This window comes from Phyllopteryx taeniolatus, chromosome 1, assembly GCF_024500385.1.
Source record: "Phyllopteryx taeniolatus isolate TA_2022b chromosome 1, UOR_Ptae_1.2, whole genome shotgun sequence".
NCBI classification, from domain to species: domain Eukaryota; kingdom Metazoa; phylum Chordata; class Actinopteri; order Syngnathiformes; family Syngnathidae; genus Phyllopteryx; species Phyllopteryx taeniolatus.
Window position 1 is genome coordinate 11,710,945 of NC_084502.1, and position 12,455 is coordinate 11,723,399.

General features: G+C 42.2%; 1 protein-coding gene across 6 annotated transcripts in view; it reads right to left on the reverse strand.

The window, feature by feature from the left end:
• Window positions 1–12,455, reverse strand: part of agap2 (ArfGAP with GTPase domain, ankyrin repeat and PH domain 2) — a 43,162-nt gene that overhangs the window by 11,541 nt on the left and 19,166 nt on the right. For 3 of the 6 annotated variants that reach the window (XM_061771609.1, XM_061771598.1, XM_061771571.1), the window contains 6 exons: window positions 10,000–10,171; window positions 8,907–9,017; window positions 4,987–5,121; window positions 1,381–1,440; window positions 1,027–1,178; window positions 204–294 (listed from right to left, as the gene is read on the reverse strand). In XM_061771609.1, the coding sequence (XP_061627593.1) occupies window positions 204–294; window positions 1,027–1,178; window positions 1,381–1,440; window positions 4,987–5,121; window positions 8,907–9,017; window positions 10,000–10,171 (721 nt within the window). The remainder of the gene's footprint in view (window positions 1–203; window positions 295–1,026; window positions 1,179–1,380; window positions 1,441–4,986; window positions 5,122–8,906; window positions 9,018–9,999; window positions 10,172–12,455) is intronic. The other 3 variants (XM_061771619.1, XM_061771590.1, XM_061771581.1) reach the window with 2 other exon arrangements.

Sequence of the window (12,455 nt, forward strand, 5' to 3'; positions counted from 1 at the left end):
AAAAAATGTTTTTTTCCATGGTGACGTCACGTGTTGTCATATGTTCAAATCTCATTACATGTCATTAGTTACTCCCCAATGTATGCACTTTATAATTTCATTGCAAGTTCCTGCAAAAAGTAATAAAGTTATCTTATTTAACTGTATGTGTGATTCAGACAATAAAGCTGCAGGTTGAGAGGAAGGAGCATGCGAGCACTCACTTGGTGCTTCACAGTCCACACACAGATTGTTGCCTTTGGTGTTACGAATGGCCTGCAGCGCCACCGCCTCGCTCTGGCTGCTGCGCCGCGCCTACACACATGCACACGCACACGCACAGGCACACACACGCGCATCTAAATTAAATGTCAAATAAACATGAAGGATTCCAGGGGTCTCAAACTCGCGGCCCGAGGGCCAATTGAGGCCTGCGGGAGAATATTTTGCGGCCCCCTACTTGACATCAGACTTTAGTGTTAGTGTGGCCTCCACATTTTTTGCAGAGTCGTTGCCCTGGGCGTTAACATATATATATATAATCATTTATAAGCTACCACAGCTCAGGCTTATGGCTATTTTTGAGGGAGTTTGTTCAGGAACTAAATAGTAAAGATTGGGATTGTTTTCTTGAATACTTGAAAGCGTTTTTGTGGAATACTTGATGCGGCCTCCAGATAAATTTAGTTTGAGACCTCTGATTTATACACTTTCAATGTAGCCCTTGAAAACACGCACAAATTTTTGTAACATTTTGTTAACAAGAAAAATAGCACTGCGCATTTTTTTCTCAGTTTCTTTTTGTCCATAGCTTAGACATTATTTTGCTTTTATTTTTAGTGAGTAAATGATTCTAAACGCAGTCACTGCGTTTGGAGTCATTCACTCATTCCCGACTCCCTAATTTATACAAAACGATTTTTAACGGATGTTTTACTCAACCACATAGTCCACTATATAAAAATCAATTCATCAACGCATCTAAAGAATATTTTCCCGGTTGTGCGGATTCTGTTAATTTTCGCGTTACGTTCTCAGCATGTGTACCTTGTTTCTGCCGCTCTCACACGACTGCAGGCTGGCCAAGATCTGACTCTCAATGGCCGACACCCACGAGTCTCTCTCCTCCAGACTGGGAGCCTCAAAGTGCCACGTCTGTCCGGTAAACGACACGATGATAAAGTCGGCGTTTTCTTCATCTGAAAGACAAACAATGTGCACGTCAACAAGCGATGGCCTCTGTGATATCATTTCGAGCGAGCCAGGAAGAGAAAGCGCATGCAGACGTGTCAAACGAAGGCAAAAACGCCCACGTTGCTGTGACAAACGAGACAAATGGAGACATCGGGATCGCCGATCAAGATGTCAGTCAAACAGGGGAAATGTGAGCGCAAATGTTACCTGTCTTGTTAATGTTTCTCAAGCTACCAAAGCTCTTTAGCTTCCACATTTTGCGCTTGGCTGCAAAGGGAGAGACGGGCGCAGAGGCAGAAGACAAAGCGAAGAAAGAAAGTGCAGATGTTAAAAATAGGCTGAGGGAAAGTCACATTTAATTACACAGAGAGAGTCACAGAAGATTTAAATAGGATCATTTCAGATACATTTTTTCTTCCATCCATCCATCCATTTTCTGTAGCACTTTCCTCATTAGGTTTGCGGGTGTGCCGGGGCGAGAGGAAGCGCAAGGAAACTGATAGAACAAGGTTGCCGATACATTGTGCCGCGTACGGTTGCACACTAAAGGCCGACATTTTTCAGGAACTTCACTATCGATCACGTGATTGGGCAGGTGAGGGAGCGGAAATTGTGATAAAAAAAGTCACCGGGAACTGACGGGAGTAAAAAACATGATGCAGGTATATTTTATTTAAATTTTAATCCAATCGATATTTGAACATTTCCCTTGAGCATCGAGCTAAAGATTGCTCACTCGGGATTGGGATCAATCGCTGTGGGTGTGGGATTGGGTGGGATTTATTTTATTTTTTTTAAACATTCAGAATTGGGTAGGAGTGGGAGCGGGAGTGAGCAGGATTTTTTTATTTTTTTTTAAACTCAGGATTGGGATCAACCTACGTGGGAGCGGGAGTGAACGGGAGTCAACATCCATTCCGGTGTCAGCCTCTGTTGCACACAACGGTGGACAATGGCAGCAAGTGAACTGGGACTATGCTATCACATGTATATTTTGGGGGACTTTTTTTCCAATGTTTTGTAATGATAGCACACGCTTTGATGTTGACAGAAAAAGTAAACCTCATGAAAATAGTTTGGGAAATGATCAAGTTACGCCTTCATTTCAATGTCCGTGTATTGCCTCTGATGGGAACGTCGGCCTCTCCAACATGGCCGCCACGTCGGTTAGACAGGCTGCTATAAACGCGCTGGCTTATTGCGTCTTCATATCTATGGTTCAAAAGTTTGGGCAATTTAGAGCACCTGCGTCAAACTGAAGTTTCGGGTTAGGATTTAGAGGGGGCACCTGGGGGGCGGTGGGGAGAGTGAGCTTGTGCTTGGAGGTGGGAGGCAAACAGTTCCAGGAAGAGGGACTTGAAAATTGAAAAAAAACATCACCGATTAGTTGACGTTGACTCAACCATTATCACTTCAGCGTCAACTACAAAATATCTGAAGTCATGTCATAATATGATGAGGTAAGTATGCAGGGATACGCGCAAGTAGTGAGCAAAAATGCTCGCTGAGACTAATAAAGGTGCACCAGATTCAAGTGTATCACTGTGCATTTGCGTAATAAGCATTTCTCTTTTTTTGGGGCGGGGGTTGTCGGACAAGGCAAACGAACCTTTTGAGTGAACGTACTGAGTGGAATCACTTCACGGACGGATTGGTTTCTTTCTCAGTTCAACAGAGTTCGGCTGAGAGCGTGTGCCGCAACAAAACTCAAACGGCGCCACTCGGGCCAGCGACGGTGGCTCATGAGCGCGGCGGGGCTACGACGACGTCTTTACGTGAAACTGGTGCCTGGCGCAAAAAGGATTGGGGACCGCTGCCAACTGCGATTAGAACCAGCTGATTGCGCGGTCCCATGGTGTATGTCTTTAAGTGTATCCACCGCTTGTTGGCTGTCGGAAGAGGTCAACAAGCTACACGCTTGATCGTGCAATCTAACTAGCGATGGCAGAAATTTACACACTTCTGGAGTTAATGAAGTTGAATTGATATATCCCTTTGAATTAGAAAGATGTCCTCCCATCTCCCTCTCCAAGACCAGTCCAAGTTGACGTTTATAATTTATATTGACAGAATTAGCATTAGATCTGAATCTCTGAGCACTGTTTTTTTTGGTTTTGTTCTTTTGTTTTGTTGTTGTTTGTTTTGTTGTCATGACAACAAAAGATGATGGAGAACAAAGAGAACAATCATTAACAACAACCATGACTAATGCAGATGGGAATATTGAACTACCGTATTTTCACGACCATAAGGCGCACTTAAAAGTCTTAAATTTTCTCCAGAATGTAAAGATGGGCTTGACTCTGAGCTATGTTATTGAACTTTTAACGCCGTATGAGCTAGCCCGTGATCTTAGATCTTCGGGTGAGGGCCTTCCGGTTGTTCAAAAGTCAAGATCCAAGTAAGATCGAGCCGAAGTTGCGAGCGGTGTGGGAGCGATGGACAACAGATGGCGAACACAGCTTTACTAAGACTAGGAGGCAGCACCGGGCGAGCTACACCACAATTTGCGAATGGATTGCGGATGCTCGGCTAACGTGTCTGCTTGCACTGTTGTTCGAGGTTTCGTAAAAGCCGCCATCATTTCTGAGGAGCCGCACGGCAACGAGACTGACTCGAACCCGGCGTGTTTCATTGAGAACTTGCCCAGCTGTTCATTTCAGATACAGAAGATGAGGACTTTGATGGATTTGTGGATGAGGACTGATCAAAAAATAATGTGAGTACATTGTTAAATACTTCAATAAAGTACAACCGAACTCGGTTTTGCTCCCGCTGCCTTTTTAAAAACATTGTTTTAGCGTGCATGCATGCTACCGTATGTTTTAAGCTAGCGTATGTTTTACCATGCCTGCGCCCAATAATACGGTGCGCCTTATGTATGTGTTAAATACAGAAATAGACCCCGTAACTGAAACTGCGCCTTTTAATACGGTGCACCTTATGGTTGTGAAAATACGGTACCGGAAATGTAGAATTAGTAGTTGTAATTGTCTGATGATCTGTTCCCCGCGTAGATGTTTGGTCTGGGATCCGTGCTGTAGCAGTTTGGAACTGCTTGAACAAATCTACAGTGGGCCGGGGATGGTGTAACTTGGTCTTGGTGTAAGGGAAGGTGAAGGTGATCACCCGAAATGTAGGACGGTTATTTGTAATTTTTCAAGAAACTATTCGCTAGTGGACATTTGGTCTGGGAAAAAGAATTCAAATGGATGGATGATGGAAGGGGAACTTTAAGAAAGTTTGAAACTCACATTCAACAAAATGGTCGCACCTGAAATCTTACCTTATTGACGTAGTAATAAGTGGTTGGCCAGAAATGGAAGCATTTTAACCGGTTTTAAATATTCATCACGTTCTCAATATTTATCACAGAAAAATGACACATATCACTGGAATTGTATTTGGAAGAGCCGTCTGATAATGCCTGTCTCATTTAAATCAATCTTTAACATTTTAGACACAGACTTCAAGTTCATCCAGTGAGGTCAGTGGGTTGGGAAAAAAATGAACAACCTCTGGTACTCCAAATGTTGATGTGCACACGGCCGTTGATGTGATTTTCACAGTCGTAACAGCCCTTTGAGGAAAAGCAGACTGAGCGCCTCTGATCTGGCCGCTATGAAAATGAGTTTGATGCCCCTCATTTAGAGTCATCATTGAAGCTAACGTGCATGTTTTTGGAATGTTCGAGGAAGATGGAATACTGTACCTGGAGAAAACCCATACCCAAACATACTAACTCATCGGCTACAGTGCTGCAATGTCAATGTATTCACATTCACTGAGTGCTTTAAATGTGCGCTGAATTACCTTCAGCCTGCCCGACGGCTGTGTCTCCTTTCTGATTCATGCTCTTCTTCCTCCTATTCTTCTTGCGGTCACTCATGGGAGATGATTGGCCAGCATCTTTACCAGAAAACGGTCCGGACACCCCTTCGAGGGCATCTGACATTTCGGGCAAAGTTAATCAAATCTTCAATCACAGACTCATTTGCAGTGGTGGGTAATAACCAAGTACAAATACCACTGTGACAACTTTACGAGCTAGTTCATAATGCAGCAGCGAGGGTTCTCATGGAATCAAATAGGCGACACCACATCATTCCAAATTTAGCATCCCTTCGTTGGCTACCAGCCTGTTTTAGAATTGATTGATCTTACTGATTACTTTTAAAGCAAAGATGGGCCTGACTCTGAGCTATGTTGTTAAACTTTTAACCCCGTATGAGCCAGCCCGTGGTCTTAGATCTTCGGGTGAGGCGCTTCCGGTTGTTCAAAAGTCAAGATCCAAGTAAAATCGAGCTTTCTCCGTCAGACCACCTCGACTTTCGAACAAGCAGGTCGCCTGAGGATCTGAGTCACGCAAATTTGGTGGCATCTTTTAAATCACTTCTTAAAACAGACTTTTACAGAAAGGCTTTTATGTGATGTCATCTACTCCCCCGTTTTTATATTTTAGTATGTTTTTATTTCTTCATATTTTTATTTATACTCATTTTTTGTGTATATTTATTTTTATTTATTCATTTATTAATTGATTTCATATAATCTTGTTTTTATGTGAGGTACTTATATATCTATTATTCATTAATTTATTAATGGATTTATATTATCATGCTCTGTTTTTACTGTTTTTGCTGTACTTATCAATCTTTTCATCCTACATCTACCCTCTCGATCTCAGTTGGGCAAGTTGGGTTCTTGCATTGTTTGGGGCTTCATTGCCTGCGGCTTCACTGTTTTTTGTTCTGTTCTGTTTTTCATGATATAAAATCGTGATGTTTGGTGTGTACTGTTTTATTCTGCCACGCGTGTTTTGAAAGATGCTATACAAATGCTATACAAATATTATTGTTATTCTTTTTATTATTTAGTTTCACTACTTACATTTCTACTTTTCACTTTGTCAAAATAGGCTTGTTATCTTTTTCAAACTCGGCAGTCGGCTGCCTGCCTGTCCTCTCCTGGCTAGCTCGCCACATGTCGTGGATGAATAGTCGGCCCAACTAGACACAGACACATATGGTTGGAGGTGGTGATCAGATCTGTACAGAACATAGCGACGATCTATATATGCTCAAAAACATTTCTCCGAAACCGCCCCCATTCTTAGAACTGCGTGAATATTCAAAACAATGAGGGGATATTCCCTTAAAAGGACGTTCACTGCGTAAACATGTTTTCGTATAGGCAGGCCGCCGAAGGTCAAAGTGACCCAGCTCTGTCAAAATGTTCTTTGGGTCTTTCTCTCTATCGCGGGTTTGCATTAATGTCGAATACGATGTGTTTTGGGCCATCTTAGAAGCCTTCTAATGTCCAAAAAATGTCAATCTAAACTGAAAAAAAGCCCAAACATGTAGGGCCTAAGATGCATTTCGCTCACTCCCCAATGTTGGCAAAGCTAAGGGAACCCGTTGTTTTGCTAGCATAAAAGTCAAGCCAACTCTATTTAGCTTTAAACAACACCATGTGACTCGTAATGTGATTTTCCCCCCGCTTTCTTCACAGTACTAGTACTATGTACATTGATAAAAAAAAAAAAGAAAAAGCCAATTTATCAAAATGGATAATGTATACTATTGGCAGTAAAAATTGTTTTTACTTTTGCACATAAGTACATTTCAGACTCTGTACTTTTGAAATTCAACTTAAGTAAAGGAGTTGAATCACGACTTGTATTTTGATATTTATATTAACCCTTATTTTTTTAAACAAGGACATTGGATAGCAAAACTCTACACACCCCTGTTCGAATGACAGGTTTGTGTGGTACAAAATATGGGAACAAGAACTTTTCCCACCACTAATGTGACCTATAACCTGTGAGATAATGTGGTTGCACATGTGTGCACACCCTCTTGTAAGTGGGGATGTGGATGTGCTCAGAATTAACCCATCACATTCAATCTCATGGAATCATGGGAGTCAGAACACGTGCTAAGTCCCTCTGACGAACCCAAAATAAAGGTCAGATGTTCTCGTAGCCTTTTCCTAACATTTTTTTTTCACATCTTATAGCACAAGGCGGCGTCCACAGAGAACTCCTACAGCATCAGTGGGATCGCATTGTCCAAAGGGATCAGACAGGAGAAGGGTACACCCCTTCTCAACTGTTTATTTTGTAATCGTAATCGTAATCAAAATTGGGAGGCATATGTAACAGCCAAAAACCACAAAAAAGTCTCCTGGAGCCATATCCTAAACCTAACAGGAAGTCCTCCATTTTTAATTTACTTTCACTTTTTACTTCACTTTTCACCTTTCGTAGAGGTCGTATTTTAACGAACTCCTCATGGAGAGTTTGTCCGATTGGATGGATGGATGACTTCAAACTTTGTGTGTCGAATCTCAAGCTGAGTTGAACATGAGAAGTTATCAAACGCTTTGGCGAAATAGAGAACTTTGATGTACAACGACAACTGTTGTAAGTTGACCGCAGATGCTCATATCTTTTCAAAATGTCACACATTTGATAAGAGTCCAGGCCAGAAGACATTTAGAAGCAATTATTCGCTCGTAGTCATCATGCAACCTACTGGCAAACACATCAAAAGTTCTTGATTTGATTTCTGTATGTACACTGCCTTGTAAAACCATACCTCCCGCAAAAGGAAGTTTATTTGGTCACCCGCTGTTTTTGATGGTCTAAACATGCACAAAAACGCATGCAACTTGGCAGGGGCCCTATTGTAATCGCAAGAATTATTCTGTTTTATTATTAGGGCCCGAGCAGTGACTGCTGCAAGGGTCCTATTGTAATCGTAGGAATTATTCTTTTTCTTTGTATTATTCTCGCATTTTTGACAGCCTAAACATACCCCGATTTGAACCAAACTTTGCACGCACATCAGGCCTGGCAAAGAATTGGATATCTTAAAGTTGTTTTATGTGATTATTCAAAAATGGCTCTGTAGCGCCCCTAAAAATATAAAAATAATGGCCCCCGCGCCACAAACACTGTTGCCCGTGGTGACGTGCTGTTCGACGCGCTCTTCGCCAAGAAACCGACACCATTTTCATGGTCTAAACATGCACGCAACCTCAAGGAACTTTGTACACAGATCAAGCACGGTGAACATTGTCATATTTTTACATTTTTTTGGATGCAATTTTTTAAAAATGTCTCAATAGCGTCCCCTACAATTTTTCAAAAAAGCAGCCGTGCCTGTACGTTCCACCTAAGTGTACCAAAATTGGCGCCATACCCTAAACCCAACAGGAAGTCCGCCATTTTGACTTTCCATACTATTTGCCTTTTACAGTCGTCATATTTTGACAAACTCCTCCTACGGATTTTAGCCAATCAACTTCAAACATTGGGTGTCTCGTCTAAAGATGTTGAAGATGAAAATGTATCAAAAGCTTTTCATTTCGTATAACACTGTTGCCGTGCTGTTCGCCGCGCTGCTCGCAAAGAAACCAACGCTGTTTTGAGGGTCTAAACATGCATGCAACCTCATGAAACCACATCAAGCCTAGCAAACATTTCAATAGTTAACGTTTTTTTGTGTTCAATTTTTAAAAAAAAATTTTTGTCGTTGTTGTTATTGTTGTTTTAGGTACCATTAATGGTGGGGAAAGTATCTTGCATCACAAAAACCATTGCATTTGAACAGGGGTGTTGACTTTTGATACTCACTGTATCTGTACTTCAGCTTAAGTGCAAGTACAGAGTGTGAGCACTTTTGCCATCTTTGCTCCCTCAGAGCAGCTCTAGAATGAGTTCGTACCGACACTTTGTGCTTTGGTGGACAAAGACGAGGTGCAGCGCTGAAGGCCTCGCTCTCCTCCGGCAGAACGGTCGTCGAGCACAGAGAGGGTGGCAGGGCACAACTGAGGAACTGACAGAAACAAAGGAAGCGGCTTTAGTGAGGATGGAAAGTATTCAGACCCCCTTCAAATTTTCACTCTTTATTATATTGCCATTTCTTTTTAAATAACTCTACACAAATTTCAACAATTCCATTTTTTTTCTGTCAATATGAGATGCTGTGTGTACATTGTGGAAAAAATGAACTTAAATGATTTTTGCAAATGGCTGCAACATAACAAAGAGTGAAAAATGTAAGGGGGTCTGAATACTTTCCATAGCCACAGTACATCCACAACAGCGGTTCTGAAACCGCAGGCCGTAGCCGAAACATTTGCAATCGGTTATGTTGTATCACTTTCAAAAAGTGCATAGCTTCAGTACATGTGGGGACCAGGGTTCAATTAAGAAAACATAATCAAGCAATGACTCCGCCCTACCAAGTTTGGGGCCAATCAAAAATCTGATATGATAGTGTAAGATGGTCACATAGGTGTGACACAAACAAAACGCACATTTTGGATTTATTGAATGGCCATTGTGCTGCCGCCCGCCTTGGCCACCTGGGGGCAGTATAAAACAGACAGAATAAAGTACTGTAAATGGAAGTCTCAGCTCCACGCAGAGGATGAAGAATATATGACTGTGACAACTGTAATATTAAATATCTAAATGTGTTGAAGCATCGTTTGTATTCTAATATCAGTTGCTTAAAGGGTTGTGTGTTATCTGTTTCCTATCATGCGTTATCATTAGCATTAAGCTAGCTGACTAAAGGCTAAGTTACAGTATGTGGTTGTTTTAAATAGAGAAGGTGTCATTCTCTTTGCTTTCTGTTCAGTTTTAAAGTAAACTTCAACTTGGCGTGGCAGTAAAATCAATCAGAGGCCTTGCACAAACGTCGACCACTGTTACCCGACGTCTAATGACCATGTAGTCTTCGCTGGGTGCAGAAACCCCGACGACCCCGCTGCCATTTGTGAGACGATACAAATAAATGCGCCTATCTGTACCCGTGCTCTCCGCAGCTGCCGGCTCCTTACTGAGCCCGTCGACTTCAGAGGGGGCGGGTGGCGCAAGCGTGGGGCCCGCAGGTGCGACGGCTCTCGGAGGACGTTTGCCAGGAACCTTCACTGTCACGCGAAGAAGGTCGATCTCCTTCCCGTGCAGATTCTGCATGTAGTCCTGAAATGCACAAAGTATTACTGAGACACTTAGACTCATTCTTTGTGTGATTTGTTGTAAATAAATAATATTTTGGCCATCCATCCATCGATCCATCCATCCATTTTCTGTATCACTTCTCCTCACGCGGGTCGCGGGCGTGCTGGAGCCTATCCCAGCTATCTTGGGGCGAGAGCGGGGTTACACCCTGAACCGGATGCCAGCCAATCGCAGGGCACATAGAAACAAACTCACATTCACACCTACGGGCAATTAAGTGAAATTTGATCATTTCCCGCGGCACACCAGAAGCGCTCTCATGCTCACACAGGTTGGGAATCACTGGTATACAGTGTTCCCTCCCCGCCTATTGTGGATTCAGTGCACTGCAGATTTTTTTTCATATTCATATTGTGCATAATTCCCCATGTTGAAAGATTTTCAGATGCTGTCATTTTTGGGGTGGAAAAATTGAATGTTTTTTAGGCTATAACATTAAAACTGTAAGGAAAAAAAACATTTTCAAAAAATCATCAAAGCAAATATTACAAGAAATAAAATGTACATAGTGTACAGTACTACTATGCATGACTGTATGTTTAAGAGTTCAAAAGATGTTTAAGAGGATAGAAAGTATTGATAAAAGTATGGTAGAGGTTAAAAAGGAGTGCAAAGAAGATTAATAAGAGTCTGGGGAGGTTCATACAGCTTTATAAGACGGGTAAGTAATCCCAAAAATATGTGGTCGCTACTTTGCAGATTTCATGTATTGTCGGGGTGGTCCGTTCCGGGTTAGGGTTAGGTTAAATAAACGAGCGTGCGTAATTACCGAAAAATCAATCTGCTGGCCGAAACACTATCACACACAAGCACTGACCTCCATTTACAACCAGAATTCAAATATTTGCCCCATGAATTTGGACGATTTACCAGCAGTCTAGTCTCTTCGTTTCATTGCATTTCTCTTGGCTGCACAGCTTCCAGCACGTGTGTGTGGATTTTAGATTTTTTAGTCCAGTCAGGTTTGAGCCCCTGTTTTGCCACGTCAATCAAATCTGCCCAGTCAGTCGTGCCAGGGGCGGCGGAACCACTTTGAAAGTAGGGGCGCAGTACTTTTGGGGTTCCCCCGCTTCCGCCGCCTCTGAGTAGTGCTGCTGTCCCACGGGACCTCAACTATATAGCGGTGGGACTTTTTCAATGTAGTTGTTTTTTTTCACCAATCACATTTCAAATTCGCCACAAAATAACGGCAGTATTTTTCCATTCTCTGATAGGTTGGTGAGAGCAAGCCGAGTTCAACCAGCAAAACACATCTGTAGCTAGCTGCACTCATTAATACATGAAAAAAATCAGGTGAGAATGATGTATTTTATTGAGGTTTTTTTTTATTATTATTTTTGTCAGGGTATTAGATTAACATTTATGATGAACTGCTGCAGATGATGTACGTCAGGTGTGTCAAACTCATTTTTGTCGCGTGCCACATTGTAGTCACAGTTTCCCTCAGAGGGCCGTTGATTGTGAAACCATATAAATGTTTAGTCACCTCATAATATTATGACATACGTACAACAAATTGATGGATACTTAGTTTTGAAATCAGAAGTCAAGGATAATAGTTTGTTCAACTATTGTTCAAGTTACTGTAAACCGAAAATGCTTGCAATGTCTCAACGATACTATTTATTGTGATTAGTTTATGAGAATTTGAGTAAGAATCATGGAAGTTGACACCGATGATTTGCTTTCGCGGGCCACACGAAATGACTTGGCGGGCCAGATTCGGCCCCCGGGCCTTGAGTTTGACACCTGCGATGTACGTGGTCACACAGTATGTCGGGTTTTTGGATAGTATTGACGGTTTCTATAATTAGGACGTGACAGTAGTAGCATCAAAAGGTGGTTGAAGTCAGGTAAGTTCCCACCCAAAGGCCCAGGACGCAAATGCTCGGCCCACCGCTGCCGGACTGCGCGTCTCGGTCACGTGATCCGGTCGTAAAAAAAAAAAGTAAGCCCGCAAGCTTGCAAAGATGAGCCGAAAGCTTGCAAGGAAAAGAAAGCTGCATTTCGGCACAAGAACTGCAGTCCTGCTTCAAATACGGATTTACGGCTACAGGTGATTGTCACGCACCAAAACGATGAAATGACACCAAAAAAAAAATTCCTTGCCTCTGTTTCCAAAATCCTATCTATAGATGTAATAAAGATAAAATATCGATGGAAAAGGGCATTTTCCACAATGATGGCGACCAAAAGAAAAGTAATTAAATTCGAAGTAAGTAACACACTCGGGTATCCTTGTCTC